Genomic DNA, 21,715 nt, shown 5'->3' with positions numbered 1-21,715 from the left:
ATATCGTAATTTTGTATTAATTAGTTAAATTAAAGCTCTATATACAGTAAACCATTAATGTTTGTGTAAGAATTGATAAATTAAAACATGTGTATAAGCTATTTAGGTTCATTTTTCACTCATTCTACATCATTAATTGTTACCCTTAAATTAAACAATCGCCCTCAAACAGCTAACACCATGCACCACATCCAATATTCCTCTAATGTATACCGTCAAAAGTTTCTTGTAAGCCTCCAGCTATAAAAATAATGTTCATTAATACTTCCTCCTAGATAAAATCAATATATTCAACACCTATGTACAGTAAAAGTTTAATATGATTTGGGGGGATACTAATCCTATGGGGGGGATACTTATCCTATGGCCAGTTTTAGTATCCGGATACTTATCCTATGGGGGATACTTATCTTATATGACACCGGTACTGGAGTTGGTCAAGTTTAGCTATGGGCAGGGTCCAGTCTCCCCAACACAGTGTTATGGTCAAGTCCATGTATCTGTGTCATCTAGGTACAGTGTCCTGTTCCCAAAGGTGAAGGTCACGTTTATATACCTGTCTTCCCAGGTTTTTGGTCATCTTCACCAAGAGACAATGTCCAGTCTCCCAGGTTTTGGTCAACTTCACTCTGAGGCAATATCCAGTCTAAAAGTTTTGGTCATCGTCACTCTGAGACAATGTCCAGTCTCCCGGGTTTGGTCATCTTCACTCTGAGGCAATATCCAGTCTATAAGTTTTGGTCATCGTCACTCTGAGACAATGTCCAGTCTTCCGGGTTTGGTCATCTTCACTCTGAGGCAATGTCCAGTCTATAAGTTTTGGTCATCGTGACTCTGAGACAATGTCCAGTCTCCCGGGTTTGGTCATCTTCACTCTGAGGCAATGTCCAGTCTCCAAGTTTTGGTCATCGTCACTCTGAGGCAATGTCCAGTCTCCCAGGTTTGGTCATCTTCACTCTGAGGCAATGTCCAGTCTATAAGTTTTGGTCGTCGTCACTCTGAGACAATGTCCAGTCTCCCGGGATTGGTCATCTTCACTCTGAGGCAATGTCCAGTTTCCAGGTTATGGTCATCTTCACTCTGAGACAATGTCCAGTCTCCCGAGTTTTGGTCATCTTCACCCAGAGACAATGTCCAGTCTTTCGGGTTTGGGTCATCTTCACCCAGAGACAATGTCCAGTCTCCTGGATTTGGCCATCTTCACTCAGAGACAATGTCCAGTCGTTTAGGTTTTGGTCATCTTCACCCAGAGACAATGTCCAATCTCCCAGGTGTTTGGTCATCTTCACCCAGAGACAATGTCCAGTTTTTCTGGTTTTGGTCATCTTCACTCTGAGACAATGTCCAGTCTCCAGGTTTTGGTCATCTTCACCCTGAGACAATATACAGTCTCCAGGTTTTGGTCATCTTCACCCAGAGAGATTGTCCAGTCTCCAGTGTTTCTGTCATCTTCACCCAGAGACAATGTCCAGTCTCGGGTGTTTCTGTCATCTTCATCCAGAGAGATTGTCCAGTCTCCAGGATTTGGTCATCTTCACCCAGAGACAATGTCCAGTCTCCGGTGTTTCTGCCATCTTCACCCAGAGACAATGTCCAGTCTCCCAGGTGTTTGTCAGGAAGGGTATAATTGTGTTAACTTAATTGGAATTAAAACATTATTTTTCTCCTGTTTTAGGTTTCATGCCAAGACTGCACAAGGACAGAGCGTTCACGCACGACCCCCAGCTCTACGATATTTTTGCCAAACAGAGAAAACAGGATTTGAAAAAGTGATTTCAGTTTCCAGATAACTATACACGTGACATTACCTTAGAATGAAACTAACATTGTGGTGTTTCTTTATCAATAGGATTTGAAACACGGTAAATACAGCATGGGACAATGGTCCCGAGGTTTCTGAGAATGTATCAGAATTTGATTGTCAAGTGCACACTGCCAGAAAAGACGAATGTAATAAAACATGCATTATATACATCATTAATACTTCCTTATTTGTTGCATATATTACCATCACATGATTCCAGTTTACCACCTTGCCATGGTCTTTGGGTGATGTTATCTGCCCGTCGAGTTGGCCGATATTATGGTAGCCGTGAACCTTGACATGACCTTTGGGTGGTTTTATCTGCCCGTCGAGTTGGCCGATATTATGGTAGCGTCGGCCTGTTAACATGCTCTCTTCTAAAGCATATAACTTCTGATATGTTGTATTTTTAGAACAATCATTTCAAGGTCAAGGTCACAGAGAGGTCAAAGATAAAACCTGTCCATGCATTTTATTGCCCAGAGAATTTCTATTAAACACTAATTTTTATTTTATTTTCTATATACTGTATCCTGGAAAATGTTTGCCCAGTGAAATATTAAACATTCATAGGCTCTGATGAGCACTGTTGAATACCATTAAGGTATCCACCCTAGGATCCCTACCGACTTCCTTGCAGGGACGTTGGGTCTCCACCCCCCTGGTGTTTTTCATAGGATCAGTACAATCCATACGTTCAGTAAGCTATGTACTAGAGAAAAAGAGGGGATTAGATTGACACCTTAATTGTAAATGACCAGTTCATATTCATACTTGCATGTTCCTGCCTGGACCATCACAGAACCTCTTGTTTACCAGAAATAAGAATGGCAATGATGCAGTTTAGGGAGCGGTCACCTACCAACTGAACTTAACTGTACACCATTTTAGCATTACCAATATTTAAACATGATGTATTGTGCGAGTTCCACTCTGTATGGTCTAGCAACTCTGTCAGTTTCCTCCTCAATGTTAACTTTTTTATCCCCTGCTTTTCAAAGAAAATGGGGGATATTAATTTGGGCTGGTCTGTCCATCATGTTTTAGTTTCTATGCAGTAACTGTCCTAAAGATGGTCCTAATGTGGTATACTCATCAACAGGTTTGAGCCTGAGTTTGATTGTCTGTGTGATCCATGCATATTTATGCGTACTTAATGATGTAACAAACTTAGGATTGGCTAAAAAAAATTGTGCAATAATTGCCCCTACTAATAGATCGATTTCAATGAATTTTGTTTCACTGTCCTGGCATATTTTGCTACATGTACTTGTTATTGCAAGAGTTATTGTGAAAATTGAAATAAATTTATTAAAATCTTGCATATCGGTAGCTAGGTAGACGTCTTGATCGACAGCACTGCCAGATTACTTCCCTTTGCTGAGTGGGCATTTTCACACCGATTGGTAGAATTGAAAAAAAAGTGTACAAGTTAATACATAAACATTACTGAATCTGACTGCACCAAACTAAATAAAAGTCACATTAATTAAAATTAAAGGTAGATAGAAAAGATGAAGATTATATATGTACATGTAGTAGATTATTATCCTTTGCTGCTATTTTGCATCTTTCCAGTTCTATCACTGACCTGTACTCTGCAGATACTGCTCTGTAAACATACTTATTTTAGCAGTACATGTGTATACTTGTAAGGGCTCCACATTGTAGGATGATTTGCATGTGAGATGTCATTCCATATCAAGGTAAAAATAAGTTTATCTTTTCCCTGAAAAAAATCTGGTATGCGTCTATAGGTTAGGGAGAATATTTGATTCTTGTACATTTGAGTATGGAGAACATTTTTGAACTATTTGTCAATTTTCCCTTTGGAGCCTCATCCCCCACCCTAGGGTTCAAACAGGAACCCCAATTTTAAAAATTGATTCCCTCTTCCTCCAAGAAAGATTCTTGATTACCAAGTTTGAATAGTTCCATTCACTGGTTTTAAGAAGTTAAAAATGTTGAAAGTTGACTAATCAGCCAAAATGCCGCTCAGGTGACAGGTAAAAGGAACGATAATATTAACTCATTCTCCCCTGAAATTTCATAATGAACTCTATTCCAACCTTTTGAATTGGAAGAGTTCAAATGTGTCTTCAGGGGTGTATTCTTATAAAGTATGGAAAATCGCCTGCAAACAATTTTACTGTATAAATAACAACACAATTTCAGTTTGATCTTATTTTTTATGTAACTGAGAACAAGGGGACAGATTGGTCTGCCCTTCTGTCAAAGTGACTCCACAGATAAATTTCAATACAAGGTTGAGTCGTTGAAGTTGAGGTAACTACAACATGTACCATATGTTATGAGGAGATACAGTGCAGCTAATTTTGTTGTCAATATTTCGGTGAATCCAATCTCCCTTATCTTGATTTGTGACCCCATTCCCTCTAAATAAACCCTCTCCTTTTATCCAACTCTATAGGATGTGGGTGAGTTGGACAAGGGGAGGGGTCACAAATCTGGATTCAGGGTCCCGTGATGATTCCTGTATTGCATAGACATACACAGTATTCAGTATTTTATTTTTCTTATTGGCAATATGTAAACGATATAAATGACCTCCCTTTGCCCTATTTTTGATGATGAGTATATATTTTTTTAGAATTTCTTGATCACTCAAATTTAATTTGTAAAAGAACAATGAAAATTGAATATAATAATATATAAGATAAATTTTCCAACACTTTTTGAGTTTTAAGATTTACCAAATTTTTGACATTTACATTTCTGTCTGGAAATGGCAGGAAAAGAGATTTTCAAAAACTTATAATATTTAGCTGCACTGAACCATACACATACAGCCTGTTTCAATGTTCATCTAACATGTAATAATACTTATCACTTGATAAACACGACACCGAGATTTATTAGAAATAATTTTTAACATTGATATATATATATATAATGACATTTCTCTATGAACAAATTTCTCGCATAAATATAATTCTCTACATAGGGAAATCAATAGGATCATTACCATGTAACAAAAAAAAACTATGTACAAAAAATACACAATTACATAAATGGTTTTTCATACATTCAAAATAATCAACGATTTTCAACAGGAGGTTTTGATTGTCTTTTGTACCAATATATACAGAGTTTGGACCTTCTCGGTCTGGTATATCATACAAACAGTATCTGAAACAAGAAACTAAGCTTGGTCTGGTGAAAACACACAGAGATTCATAACTCAGAGAAAAGGTTTGATTATGATTATAAAATTAAAATAAATGTGAAAGAAATATCCTAAGTACCGGTATACAAGCATTTGAGTGACATAGATGAGTGAACTTTGACAGGAAATACTGTCACTTGTTACACCGTCTCACAGTCGGACATTATAATTCACACTTGTGCTTTTTTTGGTCGCCAACAGAAATTTGTGTAAAAGGGAAAGCTTTTCTGACATAATTACCGTCCACCAGGAAATTTTCGTTCGGTCAAACTTACACACTTTGCCCATGAAATCAAATTTTGACCAGTGTTAATTTTGCCCTCCACATTTAATTAATATGTTTATTATGCAGTTTACTTATATTCGCTGTAATGATAAATTGGCCCTGATTATGCAGGGTAAAAAAGGTGAAAATTTCCTGGTTTGTAATATGTTACAGAATACACAATATGTGACATTATTATAATGTTCAACTAACAATGCGACATTGTTATAATGTTAAACTAACAATGTGACGTTATTTCAATGTTAAACTAACAATGTGACATTATTTCAATGTTAAACTAACAATGTGACATTATTACAATGTTAAACTAACAATGTGACATTATTATAATGTTCAACTTACAATGTGACATTATTACAATGTTAAACTAACAATGTGACATTATTACAATGTTCAACTTACAATGTGACATTATTATAATGTTCAACTTACAATGTGACATTCTTACAATGTTAAACTAACAATGTGACATTATTACAATGTTAAACTAACAATGTGACATTATTACAATGTTCAACTTACAATGTGACATTATTACAATGTTAAACTAACAAACAGACTCAAGTTAGATTAACACAGTAACGATCCCCCACTGGCCAAGGAACCCCTTTCTATAATACAAAGCAGAAAAACAATCAACTCCGGCCGATCCACGGCACATAAAACACAAAAACTAATTGCTGTGCAGTGTCTTTTGGAACAGCCTCAGGTGGGATGGAACTCTTTGTCTAATTTTGATTATGATAAATTAGTAAATATGGTTAAATAATGAAGATTGAAAAAAAAAAGTTATCCCAATGAATTGTCGGTTTAGATTAATAAGGGCACTACATGTGCAACATTTGCATACACGCATTTCAAATGCTCATATTTCAAAACTCTTCTCCATAAGGAACACGATTTTCTTAACTTATCTCAAACAAAATCTTATTTCTTGACTATAATATTCTGGACTAAAATAATATGTCTTAATTTATCTTCCTCATCTGATAAATTAATACCGGCTTTTTTAAATAAGGGAAACAATCATCACTGATGATTTTAACAAAAATGAAATGGAACAGAAAAACATGTATTCTTATCTCAATAAAACACATTAATTGATTTACTTAATCATAATAAACAAAATCATAGAAATATATTTCAGGGTCAACTAATCAACATAACCATTTTATACTAAATGAAATGTCCATGGGTCATAAACTTCACCGTTACATACAAGCAACTATCAAAATACCTCGCTCACTATAAAGGATCACACAGTCACTAATACGTTTGTATTTACAACTTCTGGTTAATACTATGCACCATTCATTATAGACCAGACTCATATACTTGAGTTGCTATGGTAACTAAACTCGGTTCGACCAATCACAAATATCTACAGGTTTAACTGTTAATACTGTATAGTGCTTCAATTTGCAGCAGGTTCTATGTTTGATAATTCATAACACGAAGAGTAGGCAACTAATAAATCGCTAACTTGTTGTCCTTGTCATAAAGTGTTATAGCTTGAATATTGACAATTTACAGTTCTATGCCGAATTATTTACCACATGAATTTTGTTCTAGGAACAAAACCATGGAAGTATGACCGCAACATAAATTACAGCGCTGAACAGTGAGGTTCAATCGACACAATCTGCAATTCAAAAAGGAATGCTGTTCGTTCAAAGAAGGTTTAATCTGAATTTTACTGAGTTTATGTCAATGATGGCTGTAAACTCAGTAACTTAAGGGCCCTGAACAGTTCCCCTGGTTACCTTGGAAATGAAGTTGAAATCTACCAAGCAGTCAGGGAGGTGAGCCCCTGGTAATGGTAAGCAATTTATCTGAATATCGTTTGATCTCCATGGGCTTAGGACACTACTACAACAGTTTGGTTAACACATGCTCAATTATTTGGGAGGAGAGGTCATTTAAAGCAAATCTTCAAATTCAACCCTTTTTGATTCCTACCCTCAGTTCGTTAGATAGCAAGCTCCTTTACTTGTATCATATTTATTCCTTATGGGCTAAGCATGTTATTATTCAAATTTGGTTGAAATCTATCCAGAGATTTGGGAGGCGTCGTTCAATGAAAGCAAGTCAACTTGACATCGTTTAACCCCACCCCTCAGTCCCACAGTAGGTTAAGCTCTTAAGGTATGTTTAAGTTTCGATTCTCGTGAGCTAAGATTGCTGCGACTACTATTCTGTAAAACTTGCCGAGTAGTTGAGGAAGTAAACTGTCTTTTTATAACACAGATCCTCAGCCCCCAAGGAGGGCCATCCTCTTTATTTGTATACTGAAGTATTGATCCTATTGTTACCAAGCATGCTACCGCTACAATTTGGCAATATAAAATATCCAGTAGTTAGGGAAAAGATGGCAATGAAATAAAATAGCCAATTTGTCCCATTTTACCCAGACCCTCAGCCTCCAGCAGAGTCATCCCCTTTATTTGTAGCTAGGGCTAAGCATGTTGGATGAAATCTGCCAGTAGTTTGAGAGGTGATGTCATTTAAAGCTAAAAATACATCAATTTGGCACCTTTTACCCCACCCCTCAGTAGGGCCAGCTCTAAACATTTGTTTCAGTTTTGATTCCCACAGATTCAGCGTGCTACCACGGTTGAAATCTGCCAAGTACTTTGGTAGGATATGTAATTTAAGTAAAATCTGTCTAATTGACCACTTTTGTCCCAGCCCTTCCGCCCCCAGGAGAGCCTCCTCAAAGCATAGGGTTCTATTCTTGATATACATATCTTTCTGAACCCTGGAAATATGTCATGACAAAATGGAGGGCTCACAGTAAGCTATTTGGTACAAAACCTGACAAATTGCTGGGATGATACCTATCCTTTTAAGGTTACAGAGGAGCAGCATCAAAGGACAAAACCTGTTGATTTCACCTGATGGTGCTGTGCGATTCTTCAATCTTCATCAAGGACATCAGACTAGCCTACTGTTATCATCCTCAAGGTGTCGCTGAAAGAGCCTTCAATTTTGTCATGATATATCACAAGGGTGTAGAGAGAGTATGTTTTGGTATTATGGTGTATTCACCTGTTTCTACTAGGACATATAATTTGGTTTAAATCTTGTTAACATACCAAAAATGTATTTTCAAAAATTGTAAAAATTGTAACGGTAATTAAAGCATTTATTTTTGATATTAATACATGTACTTGAAGAAAAGGAACACAAAATACATATGAAATCTTATACAACTTGCGCTTTCTTTTAATCTTAACATTTCATTGAAACTTTTTGCTGACTCACCAGACAATGTTCATACCACATGATGATAGGTTGACAATGTGTGAAAAATTAAACGAGAGTTTTCTTTTCTCTCGCAGCCTTAATTTATTTTGATCAAACAGCCTGAAGCTCAAAAGAAAATATGTAGAAGTATTGACCAGGGAGAACTTACTTATACAATAAAAATCTACCCACATATGAATTAAAAAAAAAGAAGATCTATCAGGTACTTTTTGGGAAATAGCAACAACAAACTTTACCTATCAAATTCAAAATGACTGCCTGGCAGCCATCTTACTTTCCTGATCCGTCTCAAAACTGAGTATGCACAACTAAGGACCAAAGCAAAGCTTCAAATGAAATTCAAGAAAGATCATTTGATCACATATACTTGAGAAATAGCGTTAACAAACTTGATTTTTCATAATCCAAGATGGTTACATTGTGGCCATCTTGTTTTTTCCATCATTTCAAAATATATGTTTTATTTATTTAAATAATCCATGCACAACTGCAGACTAAGGGGTATGTTCATATTAGATCTGAGTTAGATCCATCAAGAACTACTTCAGAAATAATGATAACAAGAACTATTTATAAGAACGGATGGAGGGACCACAAACAACGGGCGATTGGAACATCACATCATCTAACGACGTTGGCCAAAAATGATTATGTATCATCAGGGCTGGGAGAAATAAATAAAGGTAAAACACTGCACCATCAGGGATCAATTAGAATGTTCAACAGTCGGGCCAACAGAAATTTCTAATATAACACATTGTATCTTCAAAACTGTTTAAATGATTTAATTAAGTCAAGCACCATGTTAACGTGTTATATCTCCAGAAAAAAAGGATTATCTAGAAAAACAAGAAAAAACTACATTTGTCTTTTAGTCTTTGGAAGTAATGACATGCATACATGTATACATGTAGTTATGAAGGGGTGATAACTTTATCACAACTGATATCCAGAACATCGATAGCTGGTTCACAGGTCCCTAGTACGTACAACATCGATAGCTGGTTCACAGGTCCCTAGTACGTACGACATCGATAGCTGGTTCACAGGTCCCTAGTACGTACAACTTACTGGAACTTGTGTGCAACTCATTCACAAGTGAATGCATAACATGTAATTGTTCATTTTATTTACAAGTAAAAACCTTATATGGTTTGGTTCACAGGCATAAAATGCTATGTACCAGAACAGCATGACTGAGGAAAGACAACTCTGGCCACTGTCTTTGATATAGAATGTATGATATTTAATAACATAATTAAAATTCCTGTTTTTTTTGGTCTTTTTTTTGTGTGTTATTTTTTTTTAACATATACCTGTTTAAAGTATAAAAAAAACATGATGTCATAGATGTTATACACAAAAGGTATATCCAGAAAAGGGATTAGGATTGGGCAACATTTTAAGGAACTTTCAATAATCTATACACTGGAAGGATATATCCTTTTTTTATAATATGGAAAGATATCATTCGTTTTTTAAAATATGGAAATATATCCATTTTTTTTATAATACAACTGTGTTTGTAATCTATACAAAATAATTGAATTTAATTCTTCTATTAAACCCTATGTTTCTTTAAAGAATCTAACAAATTTCTGAAATTTTTTCTTGCCTTAATTAACCGACAATAAATAATGCTTTTCATCCTGACTGGCCTAATTTTTTGTATTTTATGAGTTTAAGGGCACATGTTGCCTTAAATTAACTTTCCTGAAATCTATCATCACTGTACCCAAAACAGGTCACATTTTAGTTAAATATTGATGTAGTCTAAACTATAGTATTAATTCCAAAAATGTTTGTCCAATTTTCATGAAAAGGCATCATCCACTTTAATTTTTTATTACAAGTTGATATTTCTGGCACATGGTTCTATAAATAGAATGCAAAATACTATTAAATAATTAGGGTAACATAGGCTCTTGAATAAATGAATCTGCACCTGAAAGTGTCACTGTGATATTTTGGCCAATACTGTGGATACTGTCGATATAAGTAGAAAATTACACTTAGTTAGAATATTTTAGACTCAAATGAGGTTCTGATCAATTTTATTCTCCTAACTAGCAAAAGTTTGAAAAAATAAGTTTCTGAAAATGACATCCAAATAGACAGCGTCACATGGCACAGAAATTAAGAAAAAATATTTCAAACCTTAGTGTGACCATTATCAACAGTCAATAAAGCCGATTTACAGTTGAATTGACATAAACGTATCGTGAAGTCCCCATATCGAGCATCCTTTTTATGGCACTGTCCTATTTACGGTACACCGATGTTATATATAACAGATGTAGCCATGGACTAGAATCATTTTAAATTATTTTACACAAACCATAGAAATAATGTATAAAATAGATTATGGCTTACACAATTTCTCATTTTATTTATATTGAAATCATAGCAGTTACTAAATCTAAAAAATGTCTCGTTTGGTGTCGTCTGTCCTAGACATCACTTATGACTATCAATATGAAGCTTCTAGCTAAACTACATTTACTCCTGGGTATTATAGATAATCAATATTTCTGCTATGTATTCAGCCCCACTCCTTCTTTTGAATAAATATCCTGGATGAGAGCCATATCTAGAAGTTTTAACCCATTTCAAAGAACTGTTACAAATTATACAATTGCCCTCCCCCCACTGATATTTATCACATGTAAATTTCAACATATATATATGTATGTATAAAGACTCAACATTTCAATAACATGTATTAAATACAAATCAAAATAATTTTCTTTGGCATGAATTCTATTAATCAACAAGTTCAATGTAACAGTCAACTATAGATAAGCAAAAATATTATACATGTCTCAACAAGCAAAAAAAATGAAATAAACAAAAACAACTACATTTCCCGCTACAACAAGAAATCAGGCATTTGTTCCCACTACGACAGATCTATTTTGCAATATTGCTTATTTTATGTTGCTTCGTACAACAATATATACCAGAATTTCAATTTGTGAGAAAAAAACAAAAGACACACATATTATGTGTATAATTGATTCAAAATGAATATATTCTTTAGATATTTGAGCTCACTGTGTACCATAAAAATTACTATTATTATGAGCTGATAATTTCCAAGTGATCAGAATAATGACATACAGGTAGCAAATCAAAATGTAGTGAAATGTGTTGTTTCAACATCAGGTAAAGTATAACATACAAACAATATCTAAATGAAGGGAGGATTTCAAAGCCTACTTTTGCTAGAATAAAAAGTAAAAAAAAATATGGTCAGATGGCACAATGCAAAGAATTGAAAATAGAGCACTTATGTATAAATAAACAACAAAGTCAACAAAAATGGAACAAATCTGTGATGATTACTTGTGATGAGTAAATTGTCCTATTACCATATCTGAGCTAGTAACTGCCCACCTAAGGGAGACTCCTCCCTTCACCAGAATCCAAGTTTATCAACTTGCTTGAAAAAATGTCTATTTGATGGCAACTATATTTAGAATATTGGAAAGTTCTGTAATCATTCTAATTTCTCTAAACAGCACACAGGTGCTTGCTAGGTCAACTATGGTAAACATACAAATAATCATCAAAAACATTAAAAACAAAATAAACATTTGTAACAAAGATTCAGTTGTTTTGAAATATTGGGTGAATTATCATTCAACTGTGCTTATAGTTGATCCCTTTCACCCCTTGGTTACTTTAGTAGACTCTACCATACATTGATCTTGACGAGTCCATTTTGGTCAACAGTGGTGAAAGGGTTATAGGAGAGAAGGACCATGGCTAAATTGTAGCTCAGCTAGCCAGAAGGTGAAAAGGAGAAGACCTAGAGGACTTGTCAGACTGTCAATACCTAACAGACAGTTGTTCCAGAGAACTTGTTAAACAGGGAGAAGACCTAGCGATCCCCCACGCAAGTTAGCCAATTATTGGCTAAGAGTCAATCAAGAGGTCCCCCAGTTAGCTAAAAGCTGACACAGAGGAGAATTTAAGATTATCAGTAATTGAAATGGAGGATGTCTAAGAGATCCCCCAGTTAGCCAATTGCAGACAGGAAGAAGATTTAGAAATCCACATAGCTAGTCACTAGACAACAGGGAGGAGGTCAAGAGATCCCCCAGCCAATAGCTGACTAGGAGGAAATCAAGAGATCCCCCAGCCAATAGATTACTGGGAGGAGATCTAGAGATCCCCAGCCAATAGCTGACTAGGAGGAAATCAAGTGATCCCCCAGCCAATAGCTGACAGGGAGGAGATCTAGAGATTCCCCAGCCAATAGCTTTCTGGGAGGAGATCTAGAGATCCCCCAGCCAATAGCTAACTGGGAGGAGATCTGGAGATCCCCCAGCCAATAGCTGACTGGGAGGAAATCTAGAGATCCCCCAGCAAATAGCTTACTGGGAGGAGATCTAGAGATCCCCCAGCCAATAGCTGACAGGGAGGAGATCTAGAGATCCCCCAGTCAATAGCTGACTGGGTGAAGATCTAGCGATCCACTGGTCACCAACTGTGACTGGGAAGAGCAGCTACTATTAGCCATTCGTTAACAGAGAAATTGAGAGTGACCACTTTCGCTAGCCAATCAATCCATTACAAGTTCCAAGGGCACAAGGACTTAACTGGGAGAGAGAAGAGGAGCACTTGGTGGACATGGGAAGGAAAAGTCAAATGAACTAGGAGTGACCATACATTTAGGTTGGCGGGAGAATTCTCTGTCCGGACACTGAGCAAAGTTGAACCCTGGATGAGAGCCGGAACTGACGACATCTTCCGGACATACTGAATCTGAGCTGCCAATAGAGGATGCTGAGGAAGTGGAGGTCGCTCCTGATGATGAAGGGGTCACTGAGGAGTCACTCGATAAACACATCACTCCTAGTTCACTTTCGTAAGCCTTTAACTGTCGCATGAAATTCAGATTTGGCGAAATCACACTGCGGCGAGACTGCACGTGTTCAAATGCTACTTCGAGTCCGATTTTGGCGGTGAACATGAGGTAGGCGAGACAGATAGTTGCGGAGCGACTTACGCCGGCGTGACAGTGAACTAACACCCTACCAGACTGCTCCTTTACCGTATCTGTAAAACAGAAGGTACAATTTAAATCATTTACTTTTATTTCTCATATCAAACAATTATTTCACAATGGACTGCCAATTGATAATAATACTTATACAAAGACCCGACTAAGAGCTTCAACACATTTTGCACACCTTAAAATTTATCTGTTTTAAAGAAAAGTATAATTAGCATCCCATCATATGAAAAGGGTTACAAATCAAATTAATATCACAAAATACAAACCCTGTCAATTCATGGCCTTCTGATAGAGAGAAAGAAATTACTTTTGGCTATTATTTTTGAACACCAAAATTCTTTTCTCTGGGAATGAACCGTCAAAAATTTGAATGACCAGGTGAAATTAAAGCCCACCGCCACAAAGTGGTTTTCTCTGCTAAGATTTACCTATAAAAGTAATGCTTCTTGTAAACCATGCTGCTAAATCTGCAGTATCATTGTCATCTAGGGGTATATTCATATAGGTAAACTTCTCTTCAAAGTGATTCCTGCAAGACGTTGACACATTAATCAGCGATGTTATGCCGAGTCTCTCCAGCAGCTCAAACTGTGATGCATGCTGGGAGTTGCCAAGGAATAGATATGGTAGAATCTCGACTGGTTCCCCCTGGCAACAAATAAAAATATTTCAAATTTTCAGGTCAGTTGGAAAGATATTAATATATGTGGTCGGGTGGGGCAGTGGATAGCGCACTTGAAGATGGCTGGGGTTTGATTCCCCGATCGAACGTGAAAAGGTATGGGGTCACCTGCCTGACTACATGGGTTTTCTCCGGGTACTCTGGTTTCCTCCCACAATAAGACCCCCAAGTGCTAACATCCGGGCCAACAAAGAGTGATTAATATAAGTTGAAATAACTTGTTTCATAATTGTTGTAAAATAAATAAAGTTTATATATTATTCTATATATTCCTAAAGTATACATACATGTACAGACACAAATGATTTTCTACAATGCATGTACAAATACATTTCTGTACATACATGTTTACACAAAAAAAAATAAACAATAGTCATCGAGCATTGTTATTTCCTTTGAAACTTCAATTCCTTTAAAATAATCTAAACCATATAACGAAAAAAACAAGAGTCATTTTGTATTTACAAAGTGAAAGATTTTTGTGTATCATAGCAGCAAATCTTTCGCAGGACCAGCCGACTAGATTAAAGTACTTTTCTCAATTTATGCTACTATAGCTATGATGAAAGTTTCTCTTAGAAACAATGCATTATTAATATTAAATCTTACATTTTTCGGCTCTTTTAAAAATAATCCAGAAAGGTAATATTATATACCAAAGAAGAAATCTTCTTCAGAAGCATTGTATAGGTGTTCAGCTTGAACTATTAATCTATATTTAGATAAAGGATAAAGTAAAGCCTTGTTATACTGCTGCCATATCATTTATCCAGAGAAATTTTGCATTACAATAGGTTTTTGCAATAATTTGAGGGAAAGGTATCAAGGATGTTCAAGAAAAATGGAAAAATGGACATTGAAATATATTTGTAACTTTCCAGTAAGTGATCATCATGAGGTGGGAAATGACATGATATCAAGGTTTTACTATATATGTATGACTGGTACCTGTACAAATGCCATCTTTGATGAAGGTACGCTTGGGTTAACACAAAGTGTCTGTCGACAAATGGAGCCCTGGATGTCACACAAGTGTGGGTAGCTGGTGCTGAACTCGTCAAAGCCACCTGTTAACAGGTAATACACAACAGGTAATTAATAATTAAATACAGGTAACAGTAGTGTGGCTTAACTCTTCAAGCTTTGTATTACCTGTCACAACAGGTAATTAATAATTAAATACAGGTAACAGTAGTATATGCTTAACTCATCAAGCTTTGTATTACCTATTACTGGTAATACACAACAGGTACTTATAATTAAATACAGGTAACAGTAGTTTGTGCTTAACAATTAAATACAGGTAACAGTAGTGTGTGCTTAACAATTAATTACAGGTAACAGTAGTGTGTGCTTAACAATTAAATACAGGTAACAGTAGTGTGTGATTAACAATCAAATACAGGTAAAAGTAGTGTGTGCTTAACAATTAAATACAGGTAACAGTACTTTGTCCCATCAAACTAACAGGTAATTATAATCAAGAACAGATAAAAGAAGGTGGTGTTTAACTCATTAAACATTGTTTTACCTGTTGCAGGTTGTAATATCTAAAATAGTCAAATTCAATTTCCTGAATGGTTTCTTTTGTAATTTTCATTGTGTGTTTGAATGAATTGCAACATCAAAAGTATTAAAATAATCTGTCATAAATAAGGATGTCAGAATCTTTTACTTTATATTCTTTTTATTGTGGTAAAAAAAATCAATGTTTGATATAATTAGAGAAAAAGCAATTAATTTAGTTTACTGCAACACAACTCCCCCAATGCCAAAGCCACAAGCCCCATTCCCAAGATACTGAGTAGATGAGTTCTTTTGACTTTGGCACACCTCATGCTCTGTCAATGGGGTGTATATCTGTAACAGCGCTAGCACTTTCCCTCAGTTAATTAATTCCTGCCTGTTGAGTAATTAACTCAAACCCGGAAAACAAGTTTACGGTGGTGATGATGCGACATCCGGAGTGTATTTCCGCCCTCTTTACAATAAACCTGCTCCTCATAGTAAATTTCCTTTGAACCCAACCTGGCTACTTGCCATCTTGGCTGAGTTTCTTGTTGTTGCAAGATATATAGGCCATTATATACATAAATACACAAACAGATTATTTACAGTACATTATTGGTTCAGAAGGTAACTTGTATTTTGTAAGGAGAAAGAAAAGATGCCAAATTGTGGGAGATTTGTACTATAGTCAAGGATCAAACTAGACAGCTGGATAGGAATCATAAGGGACTGGATGGTATTGGTGTAGAGAGGAATCATTAGGGACTGGATGGTGTTGGTGTAGAGAGGAATCATAAGGGACTGGATGGTGTTGGGTGAGCGAAGAATCATAAGGGACTGGATGGTGTTGGTATAGAGAGGAATCATTAGGGACTGGATGGTGTTGGTGTAGAGAGGAATTATAAGGGACTGGATGGTGTTGGCGTAGAGAGGAATCATTTGGGACTGGATGGGGTTGGGGTAGAGAGGAATCATTTGGGACTGGATGGGGTTGGGGTAGAGAGGAATCATTAAGGACTGGATGGTGTTGGTGTAGGGAGGAATCATTACGGACTAGATGGTGTTGGTGTAGAGAGGAATCATAAAAGGGACTGGATGGTGTTGGGTGAGCGAAGAATCATAAGGGACTGGATGGTGTTGTTATAGAGAGGAATCATTAGGGACTGGATGGTGTTGGTGTATAGAGGAATCATTAAGGACTGGATGGTGTTTGGGTAGAGATCACTAGAGGAATCATAAGGGACTGGATGGTGTTGGGGTAGGGGGGAATCATTAAGGACTGGATGGGGTTGGTGTAGAGAGGAATCATAAGGGACTGGATGATGTTGGGTGAGCGAAGAATCATAAGGGACTGGATGGTGTTGGTATAGAGAGGAATCATTAAGGACTGGATGGTGTTGGGGTAGAGAGGAATCATTAAGGACTGGATGGTGTTGGTGTAGGGAGGAATCATTAAGGACTAGATGATAGGAATCATAAGGGACTGGATGGTATTGGTGTAGAGAGGAATCATTAGGGGCTGGATGGTGTTGGTGTAGAGAGGAATCATTAAGGACTGGGTGGTGTTGGTGTAGAGAGGAATCATAAGGGACTGGATGGTGTTGGGGTAGGGGGGAATCATTAAGGACTGGATGGGGTTGGTGTAGAGAGGAATCATAAGGGACTGGATGGTGTTTGTGTAGAGAGGAATCATTAAGGACTGGATGGTGTTGGTGGAGAGAGGAATCATTAGGGACTGGATGGTGTTGGTATAGAGAGGAATCATTAAGGACTGGATGGGGTTGGGGTAGAGAGGAATCATTTGGGACTGGATGGGGTTGGTGTAGAGAGGAATCATAAGGGACTGGATGGGGTTGGGTGAGCGAAGAATCATAAGGGACTGGATGGTGTTGTTATAGAGAGGAATCATTAGGGACTGGATGGTGTTGGGGTAGAGAGGAATCATAAGGGACTGGATGGTGTTGGTGTAGAGAGGAATCATTATGGACTGGATGGTGTTGGTGTAGAGAGGAATCATTAGGGGCTGGATGGTGTTGGTGTAGAGAGGAATCATTAAGGACTGGGTGGTGTTGGTGTAGAGAGGAATCATTGAGGACTGGATGGTGTTGGGGTAGAGATCACTAGAGGAATCATAAGGGACTGGATGGTGTTGGTGTAGATAGGAATCATTAGGGACTGGATGGTGTTGGTGTATAGAGGAATCATTAAGGACTGGATGGTGTTTGGGTAGAGATCACTAGAGGAATCATAAGGGACTGGATGGGGTTGGGGTAGAGAGGAATCATTAAGGACTGGATGGTGTTGGGGTAGAGATCACTAGAGGAATCATAAGGGACTGGATGGTGTTGGTGGAGAGAGGAATCATTAGGGACTGGATGGTGTTGGTATAGAGAGGAATCATTAAGGACTGGATGGTGTTGGTGGAGAGAGGAATCATTAGGGACTGGATGGTGTTGGTGGAGAGAGGAATCATTAGGGACTGGATGGTGTTGGTATAGAGAGGAATCATTAAGGACTGGATGGGGTTGGGGTAGAGAGGAATCATAAGGGACTGGATGGGGTTGGGTGAGCGAAGAATCATAAGGGACTGGATGGGGTTGGTATAGAGAGGAATCATTAGGGACTGGATGGTGTTGGTATAGAGAGGAATCATTAAGGACTGGATGGTGTTGGGGTAGAGAGGAATCATAAGGGACTGGATGGTGTTGGGGTAGAGAGGAATCATAAGGGACTGGATGGTGTTGGGTGAGAGAAGAATCATAAGGGACTGGATGGTGTTGGTATAGAGAGGAATCATTAAGGACTGGATGGTGTTGGGGTAGAGAGGAATCATTAGGGACTGGGTGGTGTTGGTGTAGAGAGGAATCATTAGGGACTGGATGGTGTTGGGGTAGAGGAATCATTAAGGATTGAATGAAGAATAGGTTTTTGTAATATATTGGTTTGAAGGGTAGCGAGGGTTGGTTATTGTTAAAATTTGATGTAGAATGGTAAAACGGAGATGGATGTTTATGGGCTGTTTAGGAGTTTGATGATGTCTGGATTGATTGAGAGCTTATATAGAGGGTTAGAAGTGTTGTTAGAGGGTTAGAGAGAGAGGGAGAGGGATAAAAATCTGGTTTTACGGTGTTTAATTGAAGACTTTGGAAATAGTTATTATTTGATGGTGTTAAGGTGAAGGCTAGGGATATAGTTAGGGTTCGATGGTGTTTAGATAAAGGCTAGTGATATAGTTTTTTTTGGGGCCTCAGGAAACCTNGAAATTGAGAACACTCCCCCCTCCCAGATAGGTCTCTGGATCCGCCACTGTAGTTAGTGATGGTGTTTAGGAGACTAGCTAGGGATAGGGATATAGTTAGGGTTTGATGGTGTTTTGAAGGAGGTTAGGGATAAAGTTAGAGTTTGATGGTGTTTAAATGGGCTATGAAACAATTGTATTATGTGCTTGCTGTTCAGAGTACGTTTTTCGTAGTATATACTAATTGTAAACACTTCTCAACTTTGTAGTACAACGTATATATATTTTCCCCGTAATCTTAGTACAATTTTGTTTTTACATTGTACATGTCCATACTATGTAGTACATTATTTCTAAATGATATATGGACAATTTCACATATATATATATATTATTTTTAAATGGTTATTTTTATATTCAAATATTATAATCTATCACTAATATATCGGTGCATTTTATTTCCGCCACAAACAGGGCAATAAAATGGCCGATTGGGGTCACGTTGAAACACTACTATTAGAAATTTAATCAAACGAGTAACTTATCCTGGAGTATGCTGGACTAGGTATATTTATTTAGGTAAGATGTATATGTATACCTTGAATGTAGACAGCTTGACAGTTTTCCACTTGTTGTCGAAGGCTTTTGAGGACGGAATATAAATTCGAGTCTTTGGAAGACAGAGTCAGATCTGTTGTGTCGCTGTCATATAAAACTATTGTATTAAAATGTCCTTCTTTCAACATTTCTCTTTTTTCTGAACATGGCACAATATTCTCCAAAGCCACGAATCCTCCTGACCGCCTCTTCAGAATCGGTGGACAGTGCACGTTCAACGAATTTCTTATGTGCCCATCGTTGAACGCCATGAAGGGACGACAGTCCAACATCAGAACACATTCTCGACAGCTTGCTCGGTCTTCTAGCCATTCTACAACCTTAGTACACGATACACCACTGGCAAGGTTCACTTCCATCTTGAAAATAACCCTTTAAATGGTATATATCGTGACTGTTTCCCTCGAGTATACAATTCGCATGCATTTATCCTTTCTAATCAATGAAATACTTCCGGACTATCACGTGATCACGCTCATTCACAAAAAAACCGTGTCACTACTTTTACTCAATGCGCTAAAAATGTAGAACAACACGATACGATTATTTTAAATAAATTATAGCATATACACACTCGATGTGGAACAAAAATAGTAACTTTAATAGATGAAGATAATTTTATGTTCGAATATTAGTTGATATAAGAAATAATGTTTTAAAATATCACTACGCTTCTGTTTACCGGTGACGTCAGGAGGTTGGGATGGTTGTAGCAATAAATAGACCCATTCATAATTTGCTTAGTAGCCACGCCTCCAAAATACACATAGTAACCATACATGGGTATTACTTTCGTCGCTTCGATGCACTCGAGTGAATATTATGACTTGACAAATGGCACTTTGACAGCTCTATTAGCCTATTCAGTTGAAGAAGCTTTAAATTCTGTAATAGTACGTGAATCTATTTTTGGATACGAGGACTGGTTTGTAATCTCTGTAGGTCAGACTTTACATGTACATGTCACTATTGTGTCTACAGCTAGAATTCCTTGAACCTGTGTGAAGGCGGGTGACTAATTTTACATACCTTTAGTAATCGATTGGACTTAACCCACACCCGAGTTACGTTATGTCCGAGTTTCTAGGTAGGCTAATTTTAGATTTCAACGTTATATTACCGTAGGAGTAGAAATCCCCGTCAATATATGGGGCGATTGCTCAGGAGTTTAGCCTGTGACTGTAGGCTTTCTATAACGCACAGTGGTGATATTGTTTCTTCAGATAGGCAGAGACGTATAAAACATGTATTATACGTCTCTGAGATAGGAGAGGGCGGTTGTTAAATTAATTTTCGAATTTATCAGCGTAGCATTAATCAATGAGTAATATTAAACTCAGGCACTTGAGTTTAACCACGGAATTAGATTACACGGAATTAGGTTATCTAAGTCCGTGGTTTAACCAATCAAAACTAATAAAAAAGGAAGAGGTCTGGAACACGACCGCCGATCGGGATCATGACCGGCTCTTTTTTAATTAGTTTTCATTATTTTTTGTCTGTTGGCTACACTCCAGTGTCCGCAGCAGCCATACCTGGCGCCTGTTTTCAGCCCACGAAATACAAATCATTAATTGTGTATTTTACAATGTTATAACGCCAGAGGTGGGATTACCCAGTCACTGGAACTATTTTTAGCTGGAACTCGTCCGTTGCACCAGAGACGGATACAAATATACGTCGCTTATTGCATTGATCAAATCGACGAATTGAAGTTGGAATGTCCATCTCCTTGGTGCACTCGACTGAATACGGACATTTTAGCATCATTTTCAGTGACCTTTTTCACGGGCACTTTGCAACTGTATTGCTAAAAACAATGTGTCCCACAAAATTAAATTTTAAATATTTCCAGAAATCATATGAGTCCCATCAAAACTATGAGTATTGGACTCGGGACTCATAATGTAGATTCATTACTGCATTTTACGCTATGGTAACGTGACGTCATTAGGCCTGTCGTCATCATTTTGTCTTCCATATATGTTGTTTGGTTTCAAGTTTTCGGGAAATTGAACATTATGATACGGGCAATGATCAGACGTGGGGCTAATGTTTTGATGAAAATATAAAAAAAACAGTTGAAGTTACACGAATCATA

At 37.2% G+C, this 21,715-nt stretch overlaps 2 protein-coding genes across 2 annotated transcripts in view; one reads left to right on the top strand and one right to left on the bottom strand.

Annotated features, from left to right (window-relative positions):
- LOC110447325 overlaps positions 1 to 1,977 on the top strand; it is a 13,109-nt gene extending 11,132 nt beyond the window's left edge. The window contains exon 5 of the mRNA XM_021492933.1: positions 1,676 to 1,977. Coding sequence (XP_021348608.1) covers positions 1,676 to 1,773 — 98 coding nt within the window. The 3' untranslated portion in view covers positions 1,774 to 1,977. The remainder of the gene's footprint in view (positions 1 to 1,675) is intronic.
- Positions 1,978 to 5,627: 3,650 nt separating this feature from the next.
- Positions 5,628 to 20,091, bottom strand: LOC110447324 (dual specificity protein phosphatase 1-like). The gene is made up of 4 exons (XM_021492932.1): positions 19,595 to 20,091; positions 15,198 to 15,316; positions 13,996 to 14,215; positions 5,628 to 13,608 (listed from the first exon to the last, which is right to left on the bottom strand). The coding sequence occupies exons 1-4, from the start codon at positions 19,971 to 19,973 to the stop codon at positions 13,145 to 13,147; spliced, it is 1,182 nt and encodes a 393-aa protein (XP_021348607.1). The 5' UTR covers positions 19,974 to 20,091; the 3' UTR covers positions 5,628 to 13,144.
- Between the last annotated feature and the right edge of the window lie 1,624 nt (positions 20,092 to 21,715).

The sequence above is a fragment of the Mizuhopecten yessoensis genome, unplaced genomic scaffold (assembly GCF_002113885.1).
Source record: "Mizuhopecten yessoensis strain PY_sf001 unplaced genomic scaffold, ASM211388v2 scaffold3311, whole genome shotgun sequence".
Lineage (NCBI taxonomy): Eukaryota > Metazoa > Mollusca > Bivalvia > Pectinida > Pectinidae > Mizuhopecten > Mizuhopecten yessoensis.
The sequence above is the reverse complement of the archived record's forward strand: the minus strand, read 5'-3'. Positions and strand labels throughout refer to the sequence as shown.

Coding starts and splice junctions, on each gene's coding strand:
- LOC110447324 (XM_021492932.1), bottom strand. CDS start 19,973: ATGGAAGTGAACCTTGCCAGTGGTGTATCGTGTACTAAGGTTGTAGAA. Junction 15,317..19,594: donor TCAAGCTGTCTACATTCAAG/GTATACATATAC, acceptor ACCTGTTAACAG/GTGGCTTTGACGAGTTCAGC. Junction 14,216..15,197: donor CAAAGATGGCATTTGTACAG/GTACCAGTCATA, acceptor ATTTGTTGCCAG/GGGGAACCAGTCGAGATTCT.